The sequence below is a fragment of the Microsporum canis genome, genomic scaffold (assembly GCF_000151145.1).
Source record: "Microsporum canis CBS 113480 supercont1.5 genomic scaffold, whole genome shotgun sequence".
NCBI classification, from domain to species: domain Eukaryota; kingdom Fungi; phylum Ascomycota; class Eurotiomycetes; order Onygenales; family Arthrodermataceae; genus Microsporum; species Microsporum canis.
In genome coordinates this window covers 2,177,457-2,202,193 of record NW_003299165.1, presented here as the reverse complement: position 1 = coordinate 2,202,193, position 24,737 = coordinate 2,177,457, and the positions used below count along the sequence as shown (strand labels likewise).

Below are 24,737 nucleotides of genomic sequence, written 5' to 3'. Positions count from 1 at the left end.
AGTTAATAGGTGATGAGTTGCAGAAAACACAGCGGAGAAGGATATAAGAGCAGGGGATTAAAGGCTAGAAAGGAATTTATGCATCGGATCGAATAAGGGTGTTTGCAAATAAACCGCTTGCGCCATAGGAAACCCACATCTTAACTGCAAACTCCAGGAAATGATATCAAGTCTCGATGCCTCCAATCCCCTTGGTTTGTAGCCGTGATACTTAGGTTAGTGCGAGGCCGTGTACGTCGTCAGAGCTCTTGAGTAAAATGTAATAAAAAAAAATAAAGGGAATACAAGGGAGAATGGGAATTGGTGTAGTTTGGGATCTCTTTATTGCAGTCTAGTTTCGCTAGACACCAATAAACCATGGCGGTTCGAATAATGGGATTTAGTAACGCGGCGCGGTGATGGGCCACTTTTGGAATCTTAGCAGAGGCCTGCCAGGCCGTTTAGTTTGTCCGTCTGGATAAGCTTTCTGGCTCCGAAACAAATTTAAGGGCCGGTAGGCTTCGTTTCAGAGGCCTTGGTAGAACGATGTGTAAGGGACTGACGTGGGCGACCAGAGGAATCCACATGCCTGTCTTCGTCAGACTGGCTAGAGCTATCCTCGCTACCACCACCAACGACCACAGAGCTGCTTCGGAGTCGTTCCGCGCGGTCTTGCAACACTTGCGCTTCAGCGGCGGCTCGCTGAGCCTTGATTTGCTTGCGCCACATGCTCGAATAACGGCCTTTCATAGCTAAAAGCTGTTCATGTGTGCCCTTCTCGGCAACCTGCCCATTTTGTAAGACAAGAATCTGATCAGCGGTGGTAATTGTGCTCAGACGATGAGCAATAACGAGCATGGTTCGGCCCTTTGATAGGGTAGCTAACGCCTCTTGGATGTGTTCTTCGGTATCCGTATCAAGAGCAGCAGTGGCCTCGTCCAGAAGGATTATACGTGGATTTTTGATGATAGTTCTAGCAATCGCGACTCGCTGTTTCTCTCCGCCACTTAGCCTGAGACCACGTTCTCCAACTTTAGTTTGGTAACCATCAGGGAATGTAAGAATTCTGTCGTGGATACTGGCAGCACGACAGGCGTCGTATATATCTTCATCAGTAGCATCAGGGTTAGCGTATTTCAGGTTGTACATAAGAGTCTCGTTGAACAAGACAGTATCTTGCGGAACAACACCAATGTGGCGGCGGAGCGAGTCGATAGAGACACTCTCGACCGGGTGACCGTCCACGCGGATTTGGCCAGAAATAGAGTTGTAGAAGCGGAATAGGAGACGGAAGACAGTGGACTTTCCACCGCCAGACTCTCCTACAAGAGCCGTGGTTGTTCCAGGTTTACACTCAAAGGATAGTCCGTTCAAAGCTGGCTTGCGGCTATCATACGCGAAATGGACCTTGTCGAACTCAATTCCGCCCTTGCAGGAGCGGAGTTCTTTGACATCAGGTGCGTCAACAACAGTTGGCTTCGCTCTGAACAGCTCCAGCAATCGTTCCGAGTTAATCATGGCTCCTTGGATTGAACGGTAGAAAGTACCGAAGAAATTAAGAGGACCTTGGAGTTGGGACATGTAAGTGAGTAGGCCGACGAACTGGCCGACATCCCTCTGGCCATTTGCGATCTGGAAAGCACAAATGAAGCAAGTGATGAGGAGACCCAGCATGAAAACAGTGTTCTGGCAGGTATTCATCAGCTGGAGAGAAAAGAGGACATGGTATTCGGCGGCTTGGTAATCAGAAACGGCCCCACGGTATCGGTTGAACTCGTATGGTTCAGCATTGAAGTATTTGACCGTTTCATATGATACCATTGAGTCATTTCTATACGGATAGTTAGCAGGGGAAAATGAAAAATGTAGGGTGCTTCCGTCAGGGTATGAAATATAAAAATGCATGGGAGGAGACTTACTTGACAGCATCCTGCTGGCGATCAGCATTGGTCATCATACGACGTACTCACTCTCCACTGGTCATGCGGATGGTCACGTAAAGGTATAGGAAAGTAATGATGCCTACGACTAGAGCGTAGTAGACATCAAACTCAACGAAGAAGTAGCCAACGGCAATGCACATGTCAACTAACATCGGCACAACCTGGAACGTGACTTGTTCAAGGAATCCGTTGATAGAGCTACCTTTTCCCAGTGCCGACAGCACCTCTCCGGTCTTCTTGCCGAGGTGGAAGTCGAGACTGAGACTGTGAACATGTTCAAAGGCGGCGGTTGATAGCTCCATGTACGAGTACTGGCCGACAGGGATCCATAGGAAGGAACGCAGGGATCCGATCAAGCCCTGAGAACCTTGGAGTACACGGAAGAGGACATAGAGGCATATGGTACCCCATGGAACGTAGAATTCGTTTCCATGCTCCTGTGCCAGGATATTGACGATGTTACGAACGAGAACAGGCACACCAAGGTTAACGCCTCTCTGGAGAACGACAAGGATAAAGCAGAAAACGACGATGGATTTCAGCTTGTTAGATCTGGATGGCCAGAGGTAGGGGAAGAAGAGCGAGTAGCCACTCATATATTCCCACCAGCTGGTGGATGGAAGCGTCTTTGGCCGTACCCATCCGTCCTCCTCTGGTTGATCGTCATCCTCGTGCTTTAAATTTCGATGAGATGCACCGTAACGATCACCATTGGCGTGTGTCGTGCCATTGCTGGAGTGTAGGAGAGACGTCGTCTCCGTGGCGTTGCCGGTATGGCTGCTGCTTCTCAAGCCGTAGGAGGCGAGGCCGTAGACAACAACAAGACAGAGGAGAAGCAAGATACGAGCGCTGGCTGTAAGCACCAGGCCAGACTCCCAGGTTGTTAGGCCCTTCCGGAGCGGACCACCGAGAGGGTCACCAACAACCGGTTCGTGGTGCGGGGAGGTGTTGATATCGAGAAACAGGGCCAGTATCACCAACTCCAGCAGCATAGAGACTATCCAGGTGATGAGCTGTGCCACTGTCGGTGCAGGTGTGGTATCGATAAGTGATATCAGCACCAGAGTATGAACAAAGAAAGTGCCAACCACATGAACCTGGATGTTTTTATTTTATCTTTTGCTTAGCGAGCGCGGTCATAGCATTAAAGACATGCACGACTAAGCATGCCGCCTTTAAAACAGTAGGGAAAAAAAAAATAAGCTTGAACTCACTACGACTGATTGACCACACCACCAATGTTCCTTGCGATGAAGGATAATGTGTGCTACATCAATAGCTGCTTCAGCAATGAAGCTGAACAAGACACCCACTGCCAGCCATTTAAAAACTAGCTTTGTTGTAGGAGAGAAATCAGGAGTTTTGCGGGCAATCAGCACGGCCGTACTCCTCATGCGAGTTGGCAGCGGTCTACCTCCTGGACCGGTTCTTGCTCCCTTCTGGTGCTGCACCGAAGGCTCAATTTTCCGGTTTGCAATGACGGTGTTGACCACAAAGGACACAGCAAAGACAACGAATAGGATGACTGGGGAGAAGTTATGAAGAGCGTCTAGGGCACGCCTGATAGGCTGCATCGGATGAGCGGCCAGCCCCAGGCCGTCGATGCTGACGGAATCCATAACCTTGGGGGGGAGGTTTCGACGGCCGGTTTGCTGAACGCGGGGGGGAGGGGGGAAGGGAAATTACTTCAATTGATTAATGTTCATGTCAAAGAAGGCCTGCTGTATCGAAGCTATTATCTGCGGTTCGTCCCAGGAAGCTCCAGCGAAGATGATGTTCTAAGGGGAGAAGAAGAACGCTTTGGAGAGGAGAAGCGAAACAATGATGGAAGATGGAGAAAGCGAGCGGACTGGGGAGAGGAGAGAGGACACGACGGCGAAGCAAGCTGCAAGAGAGACGTTGGAAGCTTCCAAAAGAAGATATTAGTCCACGAAGAGAGAGAAGAGAGCGAACCGACGGGGGAGAGACGGAAAAAATGGAAAAAGCCGGTACAGTTTACGCGGCAGGTGGGGGGTGGAGGGAGGAGAGTGAGGGACGTTTAATTTTTTTGGGCGATGGATGGAGAGAGCTTACAAGCTGCGGAAAAGAAGTCGGCCGTGGAGGAGAGAGAGGAGAGAAATAAGAGAAGAAGAGAAAAAAAAGAGAGAGAGAGAGCAAGCAGGACGAGGCAAAAAGGTACCACCAGAAGGCCCGAACAAAGGCAGCAAATTGGAGATGCCGCGAAGTAACTAGGCACAAAAAAAAAAGTACCAGGCCGAAAGGATGCGTCGAATCCGGAGCTGCTGATAGGGCCTGGTGTGACGGTGACGCCGGATACTTGCAGTTGATCGAGTTGGCTGAGAAGAGAAAGAAGAAGAACCGGAAGAAGAAGAAGAGAGAGAAAAAACGTTGAGAGAGGCGAAGTTCTGCGGTGCTTTTTTAGAAGATCGCCTTGACCGGCCACGGGAACATCTTTATTTCTTCTTCTTGAGTCTTTTTTGTCCTTTTTTAGGGTGCTCCGGCGGAAGCAGAGTTAAGAGGACGAAGCTAACTAGAGGAAGAGACAAGCTGGGTGGCAAGGTCGAAGTAACCAACTTCTGCCAGATGACTCGGGACTTTTCTTTCACAAGACTATATGTAATTAACTAAACTAATCAACTAGTAACTATACAAACTTCTTCTTCTCTGTAGCTACAGAGCAGTACTTCGACCTCCGGCTTTAACCCTTCTTGTCTTATATCCCCATGTTTTACTTACTCTCCCGCCCGCCACAAGAAAGCCTTTACCCCTTCGCTTTCTCTCTCCTTCTTCTCTCTCTCCCTTCCAAGCGGTGAAGCGAGGAGACAAGTCGGTGAAGGGGGTCCTTGATTTTCTCTTTCTTTTTTTTTTCTTTTTTCCTTTTCCTGCGTGCGTATACTCTAATCAACAAGCAGAAAAAGCTATACCCAAGTTGCATGGAAAAAGTATACGTCTAAATCAGGGGTAGGTATCTTCTACCTCAGGGCCTGCTGGCCGCCCCGTATCGTATCCATGTACCCGGTACCTTGCTCTCGCCGTACATCGAGCAGAAAGGGAGCAAATGGTTTGCTGGCATTCTCCGTTGGTCTGGACCAGGGAAAAGCCTCTGCTCTTGGTTCTGCTGCAGGTGGGAACGGCGCTTGCAGCATACATATGCAGGATCGCGACAAGTCATGAACGGCCGTCTGTCACTGGACGCTTCCAAGTTTTGGACTTCTTTGAACAGGGCCAGGACTTTTCTTTTCTTTTCCTTTCTTCTGCCACATGTGATGACAGGGGAGGATTTCTTTTTTTTTTTTTGGTTTTTCCTTTTTGTGCTCGAGTTACATATAGTATGGATACCTGTCTTTCTGGCAAAACGGCTCATCCGAGATCTCCCTTGAAACCAGTAGCGTGGCCATGGATCTCTTGTCTTCTTCTGCTTCCCTCCTCCCTTTTAGCGGGATCGGGAATCAAGAACCTACTTATATATATAAAAATGTATAAAAATGACCACGCTACCCATGGCAGTCATTTAATAATGTTCACTCTTTTTCTCGGCTATATATAAGTCTGCCGATTTCTCTCTCTGCCCCCCACTCACGATACGAACATCCTCTATCTAAATAAAACAGCACCATCACACCCGTTCCCCTGGCGGGCCGCTTCCGGGCGAGAACACAAGGAGAAGAGCTGTCTTATTCCCATCCCAGCTCTCCTTTGTCGTTATCCGTGCCGCGAAAACCGTCGCTGGCCACATGCCACGAAACGGCAGCACACATCAGTCACCGCAAGAATAGCTCGAAGCGGTCTGGGAACCATTGGTTCAACCTCTCACCCTCCCGAGGCTCGAGTAACGCTGATGATGCCTATTCAACGCCTAAATATGCCCCTTTCAGAAACATGCCTGGGGTTATCTCGTCTTCGACCAGCGTTTCTTTTGACGTTCAACAGAAAATCTCAACTCCTACAACATTTGTGTCACATGATAAATGATGTCATGTGACATCTCATGGGGCGGGATCTCGACTTCGTCTGCTGGAGATGCCATCGATCTATATCCAAAATATCACTTGCATCCTTTCGATGCTTCTATCCGGGATTGGAACAGAATCCATGTGTTCTAGGCATATCAGCCTACATGACACATTCTCTTCGCAAGTTGTAATAACGCTTCTATACATGAAAACACTGTAGAAGTCAACCTTACATATTGGACTCGCTCGGCACATTAGAAAGAGTGCAAGGAAGCTGTACATACCATTAAAAGATGAGCCGTAGCCGTTATCTCAGCACTTCCAAGACTGAGTCCATCAATCAGTGGCTGAAAGGAGTCGAGATTCCACAGTATCCCTCAAAGCGCAAATGTCATTCACACTTAGAAGCAAATGGCGCTAAGCGAGGGAAGACTACAAAGAATCACACAGACTCCTCGCCTAGGGGGCAGCAGCTTTCAAAACCAACACGCCGGAAACAACATTCACCACCACGGCCCGCGAACAAGATGGAGTCCAACAAGAAGGCAAAGGCTAAGGCATCTAGAGGACCTCCACCCAGAATTATGCCATCTCGTAAAGTCAAGAGGGTAGCCAAACCTGCTATACACCCTGATGAGGCAATTTCATCCCAGGCCAGCTCAGGCATAAAAGGCAATCATGGCGATAGGATAGCTGATCTAGAGAACGATGATATCTTCCGCTCTGGCCCAAGGTAGGAATTACAAGGCAATACCACTTAGAACAGCGCCAATAGGAGACAAAAAGGGGCTAATCTGATCGGCAGCGGAAGTAACATACCGATCTCTGGAGCTTCACGAAAAAGTACCCCTTCGCGAGTTCAGCTAGTGCGACTACATTATGCTAGGCCATTCGTGAGATTTCAGCCGTTTAGTACTGGTGAAACCCCAGTGGTTGTAAAGGAGCTCTTTGGGAACTTCGTCAGCAGCAAGATGGCGCCCATCCCTAGTTGGATGGCGTAAGTATATACTATATACCCTTTTGATATAAATCTAGACCGATCTGACACTTGAACGTAGGGCCCGGCTGAGGGCCCGATACCCAAATGAAGATCTCTCCCTGAAGATAAACAACGCCGACGAAGTGGCCTCAGCCCCGTCTCCTCAAGATGATGAACTCTTAATCGCGTTAATGGGGGCTTATAAAAGAGCACATAGAGCCTATGCCCGCTTTGAGGACGAGGGCGGCTGGTCAGAAGCGATTCAAAGCATTCTACGAGCAGTTGTAGGCCAGGGGGAAGACAACATCCTGGAAGTGTCCAATGTGTAGGCCTCCACCATTTGAGCGGTCGATAGTTTATATGTACTGGGTGACTAACAAGTTATCCCATATAGCCAGTCGGTATCCATCGGACCAGCGTCATTACTGCCAAGCATCGACCATCACATCGCATTCAAGAAAGTCGACTGGCTTATCTCATTCCAGAACCAACATCATGAAATTGACGAGTTCATTACAGCAATTATGAGAATCCGACCAGACCTTCCTCTTTCTCAAACCGAGGATGCTATACAGGGATACCAGTCCCATTTTGTGGCAGTCGAAGCGAAGTCTCCAGACGGGAGTTTGTACTCTTCGATGGTTCAGCTGGCAACCTGGATGGCGGCCGGTCTTGAGAAGACCACACAGCTCCAACAACTCGCAGGAACGGCGTGCCAGCCAGCCTGGCAGAAGTGCGGCATCCTCCCAATCTTTGGAATCAGCGTTGTGGGCCACACTTGGTATCTTTTTGTGGCCACAAAAGTCGAAGATGGCAACGTGGTAAGTTGTATTCCCACATGATGCACTTGAAAGAACTTCTTACGTGCGGCTAATCACTGGTACCTCTCTGGGCAGACTCTTTACGGCCCAATGGGTATGGGGGACACACTGACCTCCAAGGGCGTCTTAGAGCTTTCATCCGTGCTCCAAGAGATGAAGGCCTGGGGCCTAAGTGTCTACTGGCCGTGGCTCCGTGACACCATTCTGAAGCCGCTCGCTAAGCCCCCGACTGAAGAAGCCCCCTTGTATTAGTTTTGTGTACCTGTTTCTGCTTTCTCTAAGCATTATACTGTTTCCTTCGATGCTGCCTAAGCTTCTATACTCGGGGGCCATGCATCTCATTGTTGAATTAAGCTACACAAGCCACGGAGGTTTGGGCAAATACAGCGGTTCGATATATCCCATAATATAATATGATATCCTCCGCTCTTCCTGGTATATGTGTCTGGTGATTTGAACAGGATTTCAATCCCAACCATAACGTTACTCTCCTTGGGTGTACCCCCTGGCCCTTATCAAATTGCATGCTAAGATCCAATGGCAGAGCCTCTTTCTATGCAAACTGTGCCTACGGATGCTGTAGCTCCCATGCGTCAAGCAGTCGCCGAGACAGTAGCGTAAGTACCCATACCATCACGCAACATACTATGTATTACCCCCTTCTTCTATACATGGAATCTACTTGGGTATCATCGTAACAAAACAACCTTGCGGCTTGTTGACCAAGGAAGATTCCAAATCGAAGGAAGGTTAGGAAGGGGTCACGTGGCGCTAACCCCGAAAGAAGCAAAAAAGAGACATCGAAGAAAGTCAGCGAGAGCTCTCAAGCTGAGATCACGATCGCGATCACGATCCCTGGCCACCACCTTGTTCCCGAAGGCGAGCAGACGATGGATCACCAGACGTCAGCAGATCGAGCGGCGCCGATCTGAGCTCTGCTTCTCCGTCCCCTACACACCACCATGGCCGATTCACCGCGCGGCCACGGCTCTGGCATTGCTGCTCCTGCTGCTGCTGCTCCCCCTCCACCACCGCCTCTACCTCCTCCACCTCCTCCAGCGCCTCCATTACCACCCCAGCGCTATGCAAACAGGGCTACCAGTGCTCTTGCGCGGCTCGCTCACCCATTCATCTACGGTTCCAGGCCCCCAAGCCCACAGCCCACTTCTCCACTGCCAGTCCCTACACCACCTCCCGCCCTAGTGACCAGGCCCAGCTATACCATCTCCCCGTAAGTCCAGATGTCTTAGATCTGTTCGCTTGTCAAGAGCGTAACAGTACACAGTGCTTGAGGAGGAGGGGGGAAAGGAAGTTATGTTCCAATCAGCAAACAGCAAGCTTATGAATCTATTTTTAGTCCTGGCAGCGCACCGATCATCACGCATAAGACAGGAATCCCAATCTCAGCTGTCGATATCTCCCCGCAGCGTACTCACGCCATTGTTGCCGGACGAGAGATTCTTAGAACGATACGAGTCACATCTTCACAGTGTACTGAAGAAACAAACGTCCGATCCGCTGTGATCGGCCATGGCCACCACCCGTCTGGAACATCTAGCAAGAACAAGGAACATCTAGCTACCAAGGATGTAAAGTGGTCTCATTCGGAGTATAACCGAATCATTGCCACCGCAACTAGCAATGGGCGTATCGTTATTTATGACCTGAGTCGCCCCGGAGTGGAATATGGCCGGTTCCATGAACATTCTCGGCAGGTCCATCGACTCGCCTTCAGCCCGTACCGTGGTGCATGGTTGCTCTCTGGAAGCCAGGACGCCACTGTGAGGCTATGGGATTTACGCACGGTGTCCAGTGATAGAGCTTCCATGCACATCGGGAGCACAAACATATTCAACGGGCACAGCGAGGCTGTACGTGATATTAGGTGGTCGCCTGCTGAACCTGTAGAGTTTGCCACGGCTACTGATAGTGGTGTTATCCAACGATGGGACATTCGCAAGGATAACGTACCCATAATACGGATAAATGCTCATGAAAAGGCATGTTCGTCCGTGGACTGGCATCCTGATGGTAAACATCTCCTTAGCGGTAGCGTGGATCGCCAGGTGAAAGTGTGGAATTTTTCTTCAACAGACAGAAGGCAGAAACCATGTCTACAGTTGAGAACGCCTCAGGCTGTCCTAAATGCGCGCTGGCGGCCACCGTCGTTGACAGGTCATGATTATGAGACTGCCAGCTGGGAATCTACCCAAATTGTTACATCATACGATCAGGAAGACCCCCGTATCCACATCTGGGACTTCAGAAGACCACATATCCCATACAAGGAAATCGACCGTTACTCTAACTCGGCAACAGATTTACTATGGCATTCCCAGGATTATCTATGGACCGTCAGCTCAGAGGGAATATTCATGCAGACCGATATCAGCCTGGCCCCTGATGCCATAGAGCGAAGATCGCCATGCGCAATTACATGGAGTCCTGACGGGAAAGTTCTCGCGTTCTTCGAGCCGCGCCATAGAAGGCACAAGCAAAGTTTTAATTATAGTAATACAGAAACCGTGGAATCTATACCCGTGCCCATTCCGCGGAAGGGCAGAGAAGGTGACGATAAGCTACCTACTGCCAGTCACAGTCTCACTGATGAGGCTCCCGAGGAGGCCCCCCAGATGATCGGGCTTCGGAAACGTTCTAACAAGATAACATCGACAAGGAGCTCCAAATCGCTTAGTGCCACTCCTCCCATGCAGGATGACGAGCTACAAGTGGTCCCACTCGTCAAATCGGTTGGTAATATTAAAGATAACACCAATCATCAGGACGGCATGATAGGACGTGTTGAGGGAGCAACATTCGACCCAGGTGCCTTTCATTATTTGGTACATCATTATTCGCCGTTGCTGGCAGATCCTCTCAACGAACGCAATATGTCAGTTGAAGTAGTCAAGTATCTTCTTGACGGCCTTGATGAGAATACCATGCAGGCTGCGGCTGTCCGCTTCGGGCGATTGGCACAGACTTGGCGGATTGTAAGATATGCCATATCGCAGGAGCTGCTCAATCAGCATAAGCAGCGCCAACTTGAATTGAAGCAAAACAGTACCTCCAAAGCGCCACCTAAAATTGGCAGCCGTGGTAGTAGTACTAACATGTTAAAACTTGACCCATCTATTCCCGACAAGGCCAAGAATCGAATATTCAAGGGCGTCGTTGACGGAGATTCTCAAAGACTTATGACCCTAAGTCCAGAACCTAACTCTGGCGCGACAACTCCTCTTGCCCGTCCTATACCTGATTCATCCATTGGTACCGCCATAGCCAGTGGGCAGGCGTCAAATACGGGCCTAAACGAAGACCTTGGGCAACTTAGACCTATCCCATCGCTAATTTTATCAAGTGATGAAGTGTTGAACAAACAAGTTCAGGCGAGCGAAACTGCCTTAGAGAACGAGACTGGCTGGCCACAGGATAGCAACGGAATGAAAACCCCGACCAACAAACACCCAACGGCGCACAGCAGTGAAGAAGCCATTGCAGATCAGACCAGATCTGCGCCCCGTGCAATTTCTGGCAGAGCTGAATGGAGACGTGACGAAAAATCCCGTCCTAAACCTACAGCTGACGAATCAGCAATCAAAGATGATGATGGAGAAGGAGACGAAGACGGCAGTAAAAAGGGAAATGAAGACATTGACGCACCACAAAATTATCAGGTTTTTCGCAAACGCCTTTTGTCCATGGAACGTGCGGCGCAGGAGAGACCAGCTATTCCCGTTGCCTACAAACGGCATGACTCAGGAGAAAGCTTTCCTATGTTTTCAGCCTCGGATAGTTCCCACCGCACTAAATCCTTTGACGAGGCATCTTTCTCACTCACGAATGTTCATTCGCGCTATGAAAGCGGTGGATGGCCAGCTGCGACAGAAGGATCGTTACATAACATTCCAGAGCTAGAAGGGAGCTCGCCTCCTAGACCTGGGCGATGGGAGAACCACAGCGACTCGATGAGCGATATGTCATTAGAAGATTTACCTACACAGTCTGCGACTATTGATCTTGAGAGGCCTGTCAGCCCATTTCCATTCCTGGCAGAGTCGTCTCCCATTAAGAAACCATCACGTGTTGGATATTCTCGCCCTCCAGCACGGTTGAAATCACCGGCTGGTTCACGGAATCCATCCCTACCTACTGAGTCAACGGTCACTCTCCCACTCTGCCCGGAGTCCACCTCAGATGCACCATGGGGCGTACAGACCATCGTGAGAGAAATAATAAAACATTACTGTAGCAGTTCATCTGTTGACATACTCTCCGCGTCCCATCTCCTTCATAAGATGCACATTCTCTACAGTTCATGTGACGAACTTCTACCTCAAGGAGAAAGAGAACTAATTTTCAAAGCCTTCAACGAACAGCTTTTCAGGCAGGGCATGTTCGTTGAAGCCGCTGAATTTCGACTTGTTTGCGTTCCCTCATACCCAAGTCTATATGATTATGCCCAAAAGGATACATTTATCAACGTTTTTTGTTTCGAATGTAACAAACCTTATGAAAATCCTATACAGGATAACAAGCTATGCCACCGCTGCGACACAGCTCAACCCCCATGTACAATCTGCGTCAGCCGGAACCCACCCGCGGAATGGGCTGCCAAAAGCAACCTTAGCTCACTGCCTGATTCTAATAACCCTGGTGACCTCTCTTCTACTAACATTAGCCCACTTGAAGATGGTTTAGCACACCAACAACAAGAACAGCCTGGATCCCGGCTATACGGCTCGGGCCTCTGGTCATGGTGCCAGACCTGCGGGCATGGCGCCCATACAGCTTGCCTAACTGCATGGTTAACAGACATATCCCTAAGCGAAGGTGGTTGTCCCACCCCTGGCTGCTTTCATGACTGTGGACCAGGCCCTCGTCGAGAACAGAACCGCCTCGCTCAGCAAGAAGCTAGCAAGAGAGCGCGAAATGCCTATTATGGACGCAAACCGAGTTCCACGTTTATCAAGAGAGATTCTTGGACGGCTGGCGAAAGCCGAGCTGTTGAAAGGGTAAGAGGTATGCTTGGTGGTGGACTTCCCAATGCTGGGGAAGCAGGGCTGGCGGCAGGACAGGGCAATCCGTCGGGCTCCGGTGTTGGTGCTGGTTCGGGATCATCGGCTATTATCTCACCGAAGAAAGTAAGGCTTGTTGCGCCCGGTGAGCAGGATTCTGAAGGCCATGAGCGCTGAAGTTACGATACCATTAAATTTTGCATTTACAGCTGTAAACTTAAAGAAGCTAGATGTTTACGCTCCTCCCATTTACTGCCTTGTGTAGTAACCGATCTGGCATATGCGATGACTATTATATAATCATCAAATAACTATTTTGTACTCTATATCTAAGATTTGGATAACCAACATATTTTATTTTACTACGAGTGCTATCAAACATACTCCGTTTATCCAGATAGTAACTACCTACTTTGGACCTCCTGACTAAGCTACCGGCTCGGAAAAACAAAACGCCTATCTTATTCAAGGTTGCTCCCTTGTGGGGTCAAAATTAACCGCATCCCTTCCAAACTCGTTTGTCTACTGAGCTATTTGATACTTGAGGTTGTATTTCCCAATCCAGGCTGAATACTACAAGATGATAATTTATTGGAACGGGATCACTCCCTAAGACTCTATCAAATCAGTTATTTACTCTGATCGCCCCTCGTCAGTTTGGGAGCAGGAAATTTTACTCCTCTTGTCGCTGGCCGTTACGTGGAAAGTTAATAACACGGACTTTGATAGTCCTTCTGACGAGTCAGATGCTTAAATCCTGGTAGCTTTATTAAAGATGATTTAAGAGTAGATGAGTGATTGAAACGTTATTCCCTATCTTGACTGCTTTAGCTAGCACATTTCCAAACCAAGTACTCCGTATGGCCATCATACTGTAACTATTCTTCTAAATATAGCGGAGGCGCGTGAATATTAATTTTACCACGGTAAATATGTCGGCGATGCCCTCCCTCGATCAACTTGTATGTTACCCAAGCCCTGAATTTCGAAACATAGTAAGTAATCTCAGATACTGGGGGTTTGGCAGCACAGCCTGTACTTGATTTACATAGGCTCATATCCTAGATGTGAGAGATGGAATATATATAGAGGCAAGACCTACGTTTTAGCCTTTTTTTTTTTTCTGATAAGCAAGTATGCTTGCCTTTAACATCGTCCACTCGAACGCGGCTTTCTCCGGGGGTAACCATTGCGTAACAGACACCAGTCTAGTATGCTTGGTAACTGCATTGCATTTGGATAATATGGAGTGTTCTTAGTCTGACATAAAAACATGGCTTGGCCGGCATAGCATCGGGCCCTGAGAGCAGTGACAGATCAAATTCGGTTGTTTTATTTCTTCGGGAAACTACTTATACCGGAATTATTGATATTGGATGATCCATATTCCACAAGATTAATCATCAGCTGGGTTCTAGAAGCTGAAGATGAGGAACATAAACTTCCACAGTGCAAGAATAACAGTACGTGATGGAGATCGTTCAAATGACGCAGTCTCGTGGGTCTATCATGTTCTTGTTTAAGGTAATAGGGCTTTCCGAGCTTTGCTTTATAGGTATTTATTATTGCTCCATATATCCAGAAAACCCCCCCCCTTCCCCCCCACAAAAAAAAAAAAAAAAAAAAAAAAACTCAACGATTATCATACCAACATTTCTCTGCTATCTGTGGATGCATAGACTGAGAAGCGTAGGAAGCAAGACAGGACTTTTGGGTTTCGTGGCACAGAGTCTGCTGATGGGCCTTTGCTGCCTCCGTGTGAGCCTGCGCTCAGGCATCAAATTCTCCGAGAAGCATGGATAAGGTGAGACAGGAAAGAAACCCTCCGCGGAAGCAACGAAGCGAGGTTGAATTTCAGCATGTGCGTTAGGATCCCTGAATATCAAACAGTTCTACCCTAACGCAAGATTAGTAGCTAACGAGCAATAATGTTGCTATTAAATAAATAATACTATGGGTGCAAGACAGGGATAGAAAGTTCCGGGAACTTTGGAGGCGATCTTCATGGCTAAAATGTTCTCCACCGGCTAGTTCATCCCTTGGAAGTAAGTAATTGGGGAAAAGCCTATACATAAGCATATCTGATCGTCTCCTTTGCTTGATCATCGAACATGCCACACTCTGCACAAATAGTATACCACAAAGAGATGACTCAAGTAAGGCCCTAAAAAAGTGACGTGAAGTCAAACGATTTCATGCATACCCATAAGGTGGGAGTGTTCCCTCTCACGGGAATATAAACGTTCGCAGGCTTCAAACGTCGTACAGCGGATGCCAGGTTTTAAAAAAGACATACTCCGTCCTAGTAATTCGGCGAGTTAAGAGATATGATCCAGTATTGTACACAGACGCGGTGCAGGACGCATGTTGGACGAACAGACGGCGTGGATGGAATGCTCGATGCAGTCGGTTTCGTAATTATATATTACAGCTTCCGAGCAAATATATCGTGGTATAACTACTGTAGCTATGCACATGTACAGAGTACTAAATCCAGTCATAGTGACTTGCATCTAACATCAAATTCAGGCATTTCATTGACATCCTCTCTTTTCTTGCATGCGGCGTGGATTTGCTTCCACTTCTCATACCGGCCAAACAAAGCCATCTTAACCATCATTACCCACCCGCTAAGAATGTGGCGCGGCACCTCACCCTCCCATTGGATTCGGAATTTATACCAATGCTTTGTCCCTCCACAGAGTATGTTGCATCCAAATCTGGTTGACAGCACGGGGTTTCCTTCAAGGCGTGAAACAAAAAGCAAATACTTCTCCAGCTGACGGGTACCCCCGTACGGAATAAGGGGCATCCACTCAAAGATGAACAACTGCCTTGCTGGAGCCTGGGGGAAAAAAAAACCGCCCAATAAGCCCATATCGTATAGCGCTTCCACAGAAATGGCAAGACGAGCAACTCAGAGTAGAAGTCAGCCAAAGAGAATGGATTTTCGGACACGTCATATTAAATGAGCGAAGGCATGCTTACGGTTCAACTACGTGTCTTTTATACGACGAATTGCCATGAATTATAGAACCGAGTTTTAAATGCCCTCTTTATTGCAGTTTCTCAAGGATACGACGAGTGACTGCTACACACGGTAGTATAAATTTTGCAGCTTTTTGTATTGAGTACTGAATATCAGGATGTATTCTTCGTACTCCGTGTTACATTTCTGTGTTGCGGCTGTCAGAAAGGGTGTGAGACCTGGACTCTCCCTTTTTGTCACGCTAATGCATGGAACGGGTTGTATAATAATTGCTATTTGGCCCAAGGATGCATATAGCCAGCCGACTTTAATGAGGGTTGATAATCTCCCCTAGTTTCTTTGACCATCTTGATGCAAAGGGCGGAGCTCAACACCATCTTTAGCAAAGGCATGGAGAATAGAATAAGTTTGTGAAGGATGAAGAGTTCGGTTTAGGGGAAATAATATGTTCCTTTTCCTCCTATTTAGATACGGTCAGTTTTGTAGTAATCAGTGATATATGAACCTGTATTATCATTATTGGCCCAGTTGAAGGGGTCTGATCGCCTGTGCATCAAGCAAGGGTGATATCGGGACGCATGGAGGCGGCTGTTTTCATGTCATATTCTGTCTTTATTAGCTCTCTATAGCTCAACGTAACAAAAAAACCATGCTTGGCCCAGATAGTCACTATTACCTTATGATTGACGTCTTATTGCTAATGTACATATGTCGAACGGGAGATCCAGCCGTTTACTTGCCCATCCTGCCTCATGCACCCAAGGAAAAAAACCCCACATGAAGCTCGCCGGCTCAAAAATGGGTGGAAATCGAAACATATGAGTAGCCGAAACACACTTAACGAACCTATGCGCCAGCAGTACCTATGTGTCCCGGTTGAAAGGTAAGAGAAAAGAAAAGAAAAGAAACCTGTCGGGGAGTAAGCCGCTAGAGCGGTATGGAGGGGTCTCGTAAATAGAATAAGAAAACAAGCAAAGAAGAAAAAAAAAAAAAATCCCGTTTACAGGGACACGGCACGCTGGTGCCCTGGCGTAATGTTCAAAGTAACGGTTAGAAAAAAAAGAAATGATAGAAAACGGGGAGGAATATGTATCCACAAACGAAGCATCAAAGTTTACTGCAGAAGGGGATTAAAATCTCGACCGATTGGCTGGCCTCCCAAGACAGTAGCCCCAGAGAGTGGTTGGTTCCTATCCAGATCCAAGTCAGGGTAAAATAAGGGTGATCGTGGTATGAGTTCGTTGCAACCCAAGAGGCTACCGAGCCCATAATCGCTTAACACGTAGTTGTTCACTGGGTCCGCAGGCCCATATTCAACGCAGCTTGTGGTTTGAGCAAGAAGGTCGTAGCGATTGAAGGGTATATCACTAAGAGGCGCATTTTGAGAGTTTCTGTCTAGCCTCTGAGACTCTTGGATGGCGCGTCTGTATTTGGCGGCTTTTTTGGCGGCACGACCTCCCCTAGCTCCTGACTTTTGCCTTTGGGGGGCTGGATGATCTGATTTTTGGGATTTCTTGTGAACTCCTGGTTTGCGGTATCGGGTAGTAGACTGTACTCCATGTCTAATAGCACGTTCGGTGAGAACCCAGGCGTTACCAGATTTTCGGGTTTGCGCTCCTGGTGATAAGACCTCTTTGACACCTTCAAATGCCTAGTGTTTGGAGACAAAATGTTAGTGGATCAAGTATAATAGATAGCTTGGAGTTAATCTCACTAGCTTACCGCATTCATGGAGAGATTATGGCGAATGCTGTTCTGCCACCCTTTGGAATCAGAGTTTTTGGCTTTGCTTGTATTCTTTTCAAACCATTCGTATATTTCCTTAAGTACCATTTTATGGCCGGGGGCAGACATGAGCGCCCTCCAAATTAACCTTGCGTAGGGCTCTTCAGAAGAGACGCTATCGTCGTCTGTCTCGTCGTCAGATGCTAGATTTCCTGGCTCTGGTACGGAACGTGCAATCGAATCCGAGCCATAGAGGACATGGAGTTCAACTGGTGAACTAGATTCAATAGAGTTTTCTGGTGAGAGAGGAGGGTAATTGGTGCTTTCCGGCCGAGAAGTGGAGCTATCAAATGATGGTCGGGAGCAACTAGGCCCTGAGTTTGAATAATGACTTTCCAGTATCCGGCTAGTATTTGCCTGAGAAAGTGTAGATGTATTCGGCTGCTTGGAGGTCTGGTATCCAAGGCATTCAAGCTCGCTGAACTCATCAAGTAGAGGATAGGTAGAGGTAAAGAAATCAAACTCCAGGTCGGTAGATACAGGAGTTTCACCTTCCCATGGTAGCCCGCCCTGCCTATTCTCTAGCATATCGTACATCATTGTGTCTGGGCTGCAGAAATTGTTTGGCTCCATAATCGAGCCCCAACTATCTTGACTATAGGCCGTAGATGAGAGTGGTCGCTGTTGTGGGATAGTATTCTCAAAGAGGTTCGGATCAAGTATCTGCTGTAGTATAGAAGGGTGCGAAACTAAGCGCCTATGCTGGTGTAGTGAGGCAGCTGTAGAAAGCGGAGGTTGTTGCTCTTGAGATATCTCAGCGCCCTGCGGAGCGGTAAAGGAAGAAGAGTCGCTATGATGCATCTGCATGCAAATGGCAGGGCAGAGGATGCCCGTGTCATCGTCCATATTTTTTCAACTTTCCCGAGGTTATGGGGAAACGAGCTCCATCCAATATGTTTTAGACAACGTTAATTCTTGTGGAGAAAGAAGGTTCAGAATCTAGGTTGAGGTCGGCTTTTCAGAAAGAGATCCGTGAGACAAGAGTATGGGAATGTCGAGAGAAGTAACTGGGGCTTCTCTGAGCAAATTTCATATATCTTCCTGCAAGATGGTTGAGTCCCGTGGGAGAACATGCCAGCTCACCTGCGCGACACGATTGCTGCAGACAACCCGTAGAACTGTTGTCGAAAATGAGCAAACAAAGCAGCATAAATGTTGAGTAAATGAGAGGGCTTTTGTATGCTGATATTGCCCTGTCTGAAAATGAATGCCTTTGTGGAACAGCAATCTTTGGCGGTATATAAAACCGATTATTAACCAAGGGTGCTAAAGACCCCCAAGTTCTACAATAGTAGCCTGACGGGACGGGGAACACATTGGGAAAATGTGTCAAGCAGGCTAGCTTCAGAACTAGTCATGCTGGTTGGGCACAGACGGGGAGCTGCAGGAGAACATAAACCTGTCATGAGCTACATCCCGCAGAACGGTCTAGCTCAAGGTGGCTGGGTTTCAGCAAAACGCACCAGATGGGATCTTCTGGAAGGTCTCACAGCGCAAGGTCCGGTGAGGCGGCTTCAAACCTCCAATTAAAATCAGTGGAGGCCTTCTTGAGATGCATGTCCAATAGGATGGCTAAATAATGGGGCCCTAGAAATTTCATCCCTAGCCGGCTTGGGTACAAAGGAAGCTTTCAAACGCAGGCTTGGAACGGTCCTCCTAATGCGATGGTCAGTTTAAAGAATTAATTAACCTGGCGCGGTTGACCTGCGGCTATAGACTAACAACCAGTACCAACGGTCGAACGACCATGCGGGAGTATTTGCAGGTTGAAGTGAAAATTTCACGTCAGAACATTTTTAAATTTGGAGGTAGCAAAACTATTAAATGCCTAAGTATTGAAATGCTTAGTGTCACGAGTGTCGCCCAAACTTATTGGAACCTGGGGATTATCATAGAGTACGCCGCCCTCACTTGCCCATGTAGTGTAGGTGTGAATAACAGCCTGTACTCTTAAATGCAAGGTGGAGAAGGACCGGCCTCCAAATCCATGCCATCAATATCACTTGCGGTAATATATCTACAATAATGTAAGCCTCTGTAAATATGAGTTTGGGACCATCATGAGGTTATACATACCTTCTTAAATTGGAAGTGAAGTTGTAGGATGCCCTGAATGTGAGTTAGCTAACTTTACCTGGTACATGGCAGCTCTAAGCCACGAACAATATCCGAATTCAACACGTACCTTGTCAAACGTACTCTTAAATCCCCTTTCACGTTTTGCACTGTAGTCCCATTCCTTATCTACAATACGGAATGCTAAGTCTTCATATGGTGGACCAGCAATGAAGCGAAGTAGACATGTATCTTCCTCTCCGGCGGGTGCGAATGACTGTCCTCTTTTCCTGCCGTGTTCTCTCTCGATACGATATGTTGGAGCTTTTGCCTTATCAATAAGGTCGGGGTAGAATATGTTAAATTTGTATCCTTGGACAACTTTCGGCGGAGGATCATCGTAGTCGTAGTGAGTTTGGTTGTATTTGTTCCATTCATACCCCATTTGCACACGATTGAAATACCGCGGCTTACGCGGTCTATACTTATTCGCCCATGCTGGTTTAGATGTGCTGATAGTTTCTTCTCCGGCAAATATCTCCTCGTTTTCACTAACGCCTCGTGCCACCTCTCTTTCGTACAAAGCTTTCGTGGCCTGGGAGAAATCATCGTTTGTTGTTGGAAGGAAGCGTGGGGCGGAAGACGGGATGACCGAAGACTCTGCTGTAAACATCACCGACGGGGCCTGTTTCTCAGTCAAGCGGTTACGTAGCGGGACGAATCCCATTTTTATAATTTTCTTTCGTTCTTGCGCCTGGAGAAGGTTAGTATCGTCGCCGACATTAGGTATCACAAGGAAGCATACGATATGGCTTAGCAACTCTTCTTCGTCCATAATTTCTAAATTCTTGTCTTGAGCTCGTAGCTGAAGAAGAGGTTCAGGGTCAAGTAGAGTTATTTGTTCGGATTCCTGTTGGGCGAACTGTGAATCCCTTAAGGGGGCTAGAGGAGCGAGCTTTTTCTGAACACTCTCAGCCTCCTCCCGCTGCTGTTTCCGCAGCTCATTAACGCGATTTTTGATCACGGCACTATAAACTCGTTTTAGTTTTGCACGCGCTTTCCACACTGAGAGGCTTTTTAAGAGTTGCTCCCAATAATCGGTATCAATCGGCTCGTTAGAATCTAATTTTCGACGTATTTGTTTCTCTAAGGCGACAAGCTCATCGTAGGTTTTGGGGCTAAGCAGTCTGTCAATGTCAGCTGCTACTGAAGTAACAGCACGCTTCTCTGGTGCAGAGGATTCTGCTTTCTGAATTTGATCCTGACATATTACTTTCATTGTCTGCAAAAAGTTAGTATAAAATAGGAGGGGTCTATAGCTTTAGGTTATGTGGCATACCTTCCAATAGTCACGATTCTCGAGACTGGTTTCAAGAGATAAGAAGGTATCAATGTCCTTCTCAAGGTTTAACAACTGTCCGTTTGACAATCCTTCAAAAACACCTTCTGGTTCAACAAGGTCCAACTCCGAGTCCGCAATCTCGTCATCCAAAGGATTCCTAGTCGGGTCAATAACCCGAAGAGTAATTGTAAGCCAGTCGATAGGTTTTGCGCGTCCATCTTTGACTCGTAATTCTGCCTTCTTTTTCGCTTGTCTGAGCACAAATGTGTCTTCCTGGGCAACCCATTCGCGCATCTTTTCATCCTCTTGTAGCTGATTAACTCGAGTTTGTTCCTTCATGTTCCAGGCGCCTCGATTCCCACTTCCTTGGACCCTACTTCGATATTGGCCATCGATATGCCGCAATTTATCCGGTGGTGCCTGGGGAGGCGGAGAGCGAGAGCGAGCCCTCTTGCTATTGTATCGATCCCTGGGGTCCCAGGACATTTTTATAGAAGAAGAAGAGGGGAAGTACTGGTTTTGGATGATCTCTTCTTATGCTTGGAGATTTGGTTCTTGATCTTTGAAGGTTGAATTCGAAGTTGGAGGTTGAGGTCAAGCAAATATTAAAACGGCAGCTTTGCCGAGCTCGGCATACTTTCTTCTTTCAGCAGCTAACTTTAGCTAAAACCATTTGAACGTTTCCAGAGAATTATTGGTTCACAACATTGCTGCCTACAAGGCCCAATAACTTTCAACATAAATGTTTTGCCTTCTAGTATTATGGTGAAGTCTTGAATTTTTGTCAAAATGCCTCGAAACTGGGAACGGTTGCCACTTTATAACAAATCATACCCACCTCTTCTATTCAGCTATGAACCAAGCCCCAGTGGATATGAAGTCTTTCTAACCGACCTGGCTCATATTTGGTCGGAGAACTTGAGCCATAAACAAATTATCAACCGTGCCTCAAAAGACGAGACAAGCATTGACCCTAGCCAAGATGGGGAGCAATATTCAGTGTTGCTCCAGAAGATCGGTGATGCGCTGCATGGATCTAAAGGCACGGCAATGTGTCTTGCTGGTAACAGCACTGGGTCCAGTTTCAAACTAGTTACAACTACAAAGTTACCAAAACCATTGGAGCCCTTAGAGTGGGCGTTAAACTTGTCCCGAAGCTCTCCGTCTGTGCTAACACAACATTTGTTGTTACCAGCTTTACAGAATGGGCTCAGGAACGAAGATCGTCAGAATTCTCTCTATGAACTTCTAAAAGAGAAAGATAAAATAATTGGAAAGCTTCTTGACAAGATAGAATCCTCGGGTATTGATTTGAGCACTGTCTTTCCTAATATGGCCAACATACGATTAGGCCAAAAGAGAGACTCACTGTTTTCACAAGCCTCGAAACTAGTCAAAGGAGTGAGTCCCTTCGACAAAACTTCCTGGGAAAATTTGCACTTGGATCGTGGCCCAAGTAACTTTGGATTAAATTCTTTGGGGAAATGTTTGTATGACGAGGACCTATTTGAACCACGCAATATAGAGCGTATAGAAAACGAATGGTGGAATCATCCTACATCATCATCATCATGTGCCGCTCAACATACCGAGAAGAAGGCTCCACACGACGATATCGAAAGAGGTACAGAGAAGGGCACTATGGAAAGTGAAGATGAATTTCAAGTATATCGACTCTGTTCTACTTGATTTTGACATGTACTGGTGCTAACCTGTGACAACAGAGACAAGAAACGCCTCCAGGCCTTAGGGGAACTGAGGGAAGCCCATCACCGAGCATGAGCCAGGACAAGTCTGATATTGAGGTACGCCTCCCAATGCAACACGAAAAAGGGCGTAGGAAGTCACCTCAAATATCAGGAGGATCGACAATCCTTAGCTCAATAGGAAAACGGAAAGAGCAAAAACGTTCCCACCAGAATTCATACGACTCAACTACGTCTGACGCATCAGAAGCGCCCTCGCATCCGAGAGAAAAACCAAAGGCACTTGGTACTATTGGTGGGAAAAAGCCAAAAATGCCTTTGAACCAAGAAGAACCTAGTCTAGCGGTGTTTGAAGAAAAGGCCGCCCTTAAACCCCACACACTGTCTAACGAAGACGATCAGCCTACGGCCTCAGAGATTGAGAGTGATAGTAGTGATGGCGATGACGGTAATAATGAAGCTAGCAAACAAAAGAGACAGAATCTACCCCAACAAAAACCTGCGGATGTTCAAGGCGACAATACACGAACCCAGCAAGCACAAAACCACAGACAGGCAGCCTTACGTACACGCGGTGGGCTCGGGCAAATTGGTGGTAAAAAACAGAAAGATATATCGGGCCACAAAGTGCATGGGAAAGAATCTATCCCCGCAGCAAGCTCTGGAAACACAACGGATGATGCTGAAGAAAATGAAAATGAAGACGAAAATAGGAATCAAGCGAACAATAGAAGCAAACAACGGGAACCAAATTTGTCACCTGGACGTCATGAGCAATCAGTGGCAGCCCCTAAGCCACACAAACGAAGCGGTAAACTTGGTACAATTGGTGGAGCGAAAGATTCTCAGAAATCAGCCAAGACCCAAGAAAGAAATGTATCCTCTAGCACTGCGTTTTTTCATGGTTCTGAAGGCGGTAGTGATCATGGAGCTGGTAAAGTGATGAATGAAGGACAAGAATCAACAAAACCAACCCTTCCATTGCCAGCTAGTTCTAGGTCTACAGGCCAACAGGATGAGGAGCAGAAGTCAGACAAAGAGGAATCTCCAGAAGAAAAGGCAGATAGGAAACGACAGGAATTACGGCGTCAGTTGGAGATGGGAGATAAGGGCCAGAGTAAACCCGCAAAGAAAAAGAGAAAGTTCTAGGGCGGAGTAAGGGCCATTTGGGTTTATTTCAAGGGGCAGGAACTCCTGATAGTAGGTTTACCTGTTCTACTTGCGATATGATTTAATGTGCAGGCAATCGAAGATCACATTGTTGACAATGCACTTTCTCCAGATTTATACTACGTAAATCCCCCAAGTCTTATATCTCATCATAATGTCTCAACGAAGAATAGAAAAAAGCATAGTTTTTCTCAATAGAATCTGCAGCAGGGAAGCATTTTTGGGTATCTAAGCTCGGTTCGGAGTATACATGTAGCGGCTTACAAGTTAAATTGGAGCCTGATGATGTGAAGGCATACGGATTGAGAATTTATAAGTAGAGAAGTATAGACTGTCAATTGCCTCCATCCGAAAGAAGCGTGGAAGGTTTCGAGTTTCTACGTTTCTACAGAACTCGGTAGATGCGACTGATCGCGCCATTCGTGGTGATAGGGCAATTAGTACTTTTAGGACGTTTCTTGTCATTAATAGTTGCTGGGTCAAGGACAGCACGGGCGAAAGACGAGAATATCCCAAACAACATCACACCAGGTGGGAGAAAGTATGACTTTGAAAAGTCTTGCCGTACACTAAAAAAAAGCACAGGCTGATAATGCATTTCATGATTATATTCTTTCCATTTTGGGGATTCCCACCGATAATAGAGATGGTATTCCCGCCCCAAACTCCGGTAGTGATGGAACTTCCATTCCCGTTTGTTCAAGTATCACTTCATCATCCTGGTATACCCGCTCCTACACGTCCACCTTCCACAAGGCAAGTAATCTATCGCTTCTTCGACGAAGTGGCGGCCTTCTCTTGCGATTCCTTGAGGACCTTCTTGACGATCTTCTGCTCCTCGATCAAGAAAGCGCGGACGATGCGGTCCTTGACACAGTTGCCACAGCGCGAGCCACCATAGGCGCGGGTGACGTTCTTCTTTGGGCGTGAGATTTGGGAGTATTCACGGGGACGGAGAGCGGGGATCTTTAACATGTCGAAGACTTAAAGTCAGTTG

At 47.3% G+C, this 24,737-nt stretch overlaps 8 protein-coding genes across 8 annotated transcripts in view; 3 read left to right on the top strand and 5 right to left on the bottom strand.

Annotated features, from left to right (window-relative positions):
• Positions 1 to 483: 483 nt before the first annotated feature.
• On the bottom strand, positions 484 to 3,541 carry MCYG_05901 (heavy metal tolerance protein; the record flags this gene model as incomplete). Its single annotated transcript, XM_002845986.1, has 3 exons — positions 484 to 1,810; positions 1,950 to 3,019; positions 3,137 to 3,541. 3 exons carry the CDS (start codon positions 3,539 to 3,541, stop codon positions 484 to 486), a joined length of 2,802 nt encoding a protein of 933 aa, XP_002846032.1.
• A 2,627-nt stretch (positions 3,542 to 6,168) lies between these two features.
• MCYG_05900 (uncharacterized protein) lies at positions 6,169 to 7,927 on the top strand (the record flags this gene model as incomplete). The annotated part of the gene is made up of 5 exons (XM_002845985.1): positions 6,169 to 6,608; positions 6,681 to 6,872; positions 6,934 to 7,179; positions 7,249 to 7,675; positions 7,751 to 7,927. The coding sequence occupies 5 exons, from the start codon at positions 6,169 to 6,171 to the stop codon at positions 7,925 to 7,927; spliced, it is 1,482 nt and encodes a 493-aa protein (XP_002846031.1).
• Positions 7,928 to 8,402: 475 nt separating this feature from the next.
• Positions 8,403 to 12,870, top strand: MCYG_05899 (WD repeat-containing protein 24; the record flags this gene model as incomplete). The annotated part of the gene is made up of 2 exons (XM_002845984.1): positions 8,403 to 8,906; positions 9,033 to 12,870. 2 exons carry the CDS (start codon positions 8,638 to 8,640, stop codon positions 12,868 to 12,870), a joined length of 4,107 nt encoding a protein of 1,368 aa, XP_002846030.1.
• Positions 12,871 to 15,190: 2,320 nt separating this feature from the next.
• Positions 15,191 to 15,505, bottom strand: MCYG_05898 (uncharacterized protein; the record flags this gene model as incomplete). Its single annotated transcript, XM_002845983.1, has 1 exon — positions 15,191 to 15,505. One exon carries the CDS (start codon positions 15,503 to 15,505, stop codon positions 15,191 to 15,193), a length of 315 nt encoding a protein of 104 aa, XP_002846029.1.
• Positions 15,506 to 16,796: 1,291 nt separating this feature from the next.
• Positions 16,797 to 18,313, bottom strand: MCYG_05897 (forkhead domain-containing protein; the record flags this gene model as incomplete). Its single annotated transcript, XM_002845982.1, has 2 exons — positions 16,797 to 17,333; positions 17,405 to 18,313. The coding sequence occupies 2 exons, from the start codon at positions 18,311 to 18,313 to the stop codon at positions 16,797 to 16,799; spliced, it is 1,446 nt and encodes a 481-aa protein (XP_002846028.1).
• A 1,153-nt stretch (positions 18,314 to 19,466) lies between these two features.
• Positions 19,467 to 21,350, bottom strand: MCYG_05896 (cactin; the record flags this gene model as incomplete). The annotated part of the gene is made up of 5 exons (XM_002845981.1): positions 19,467 to 19,484; positions 19,544 to 19,576; positions 19,653 to 20,276; positions 20,328 to 20,804; positions 20,862 to 21,350. The coding sequence occupies 5 exons, from the start codon at positions 21,348 to 21,350 to the stop codon at positions 19,467 to 19,469; spliced, it is 1,641 nt and encodes a 546-aa protein (XP_002846027.1).
• A 303-nt stretch (positions 21,351 to 21,653) lies between these two features.
• On the top strand, positions 21,654 to 23,719 carry MCYG_05895 (conserved hypothetical protein; the record flags this gene model as incomplete). The annotated part of the gene is made up of 2 exons (XM_002845980.1): positions 21,654 to 22,529; positions 22,784 to 23,719. 2 exons carry the CDS (start codon positions 21,654 to 21,656, stop codon positions 23,717 to 23,719), a joined length of 1,812 nt encoding a protein of 603 aa, XP_002846026.1.
• Positions 23,720 to 24,505: 786 nt separating this feature from the next.
• Positions 24,506 to 24,737, bottom strand: part of MCYG_05894 (60S ribosomal protein L34) — a gene marked incomplete at both ends in the record, with an annotated part of 768 nt that continues 536 nt past the window's right edge. The window contains one exon of the mRNA XM_002845979.1: positions 24,506 to 24,706. Coding sequence (XP_002846025.1) covers positions 24,506 to 24,706 — 201 coding nt within the window. The remainder of the gene's footprint in view (positions 24,707 to 24,737) is intronic.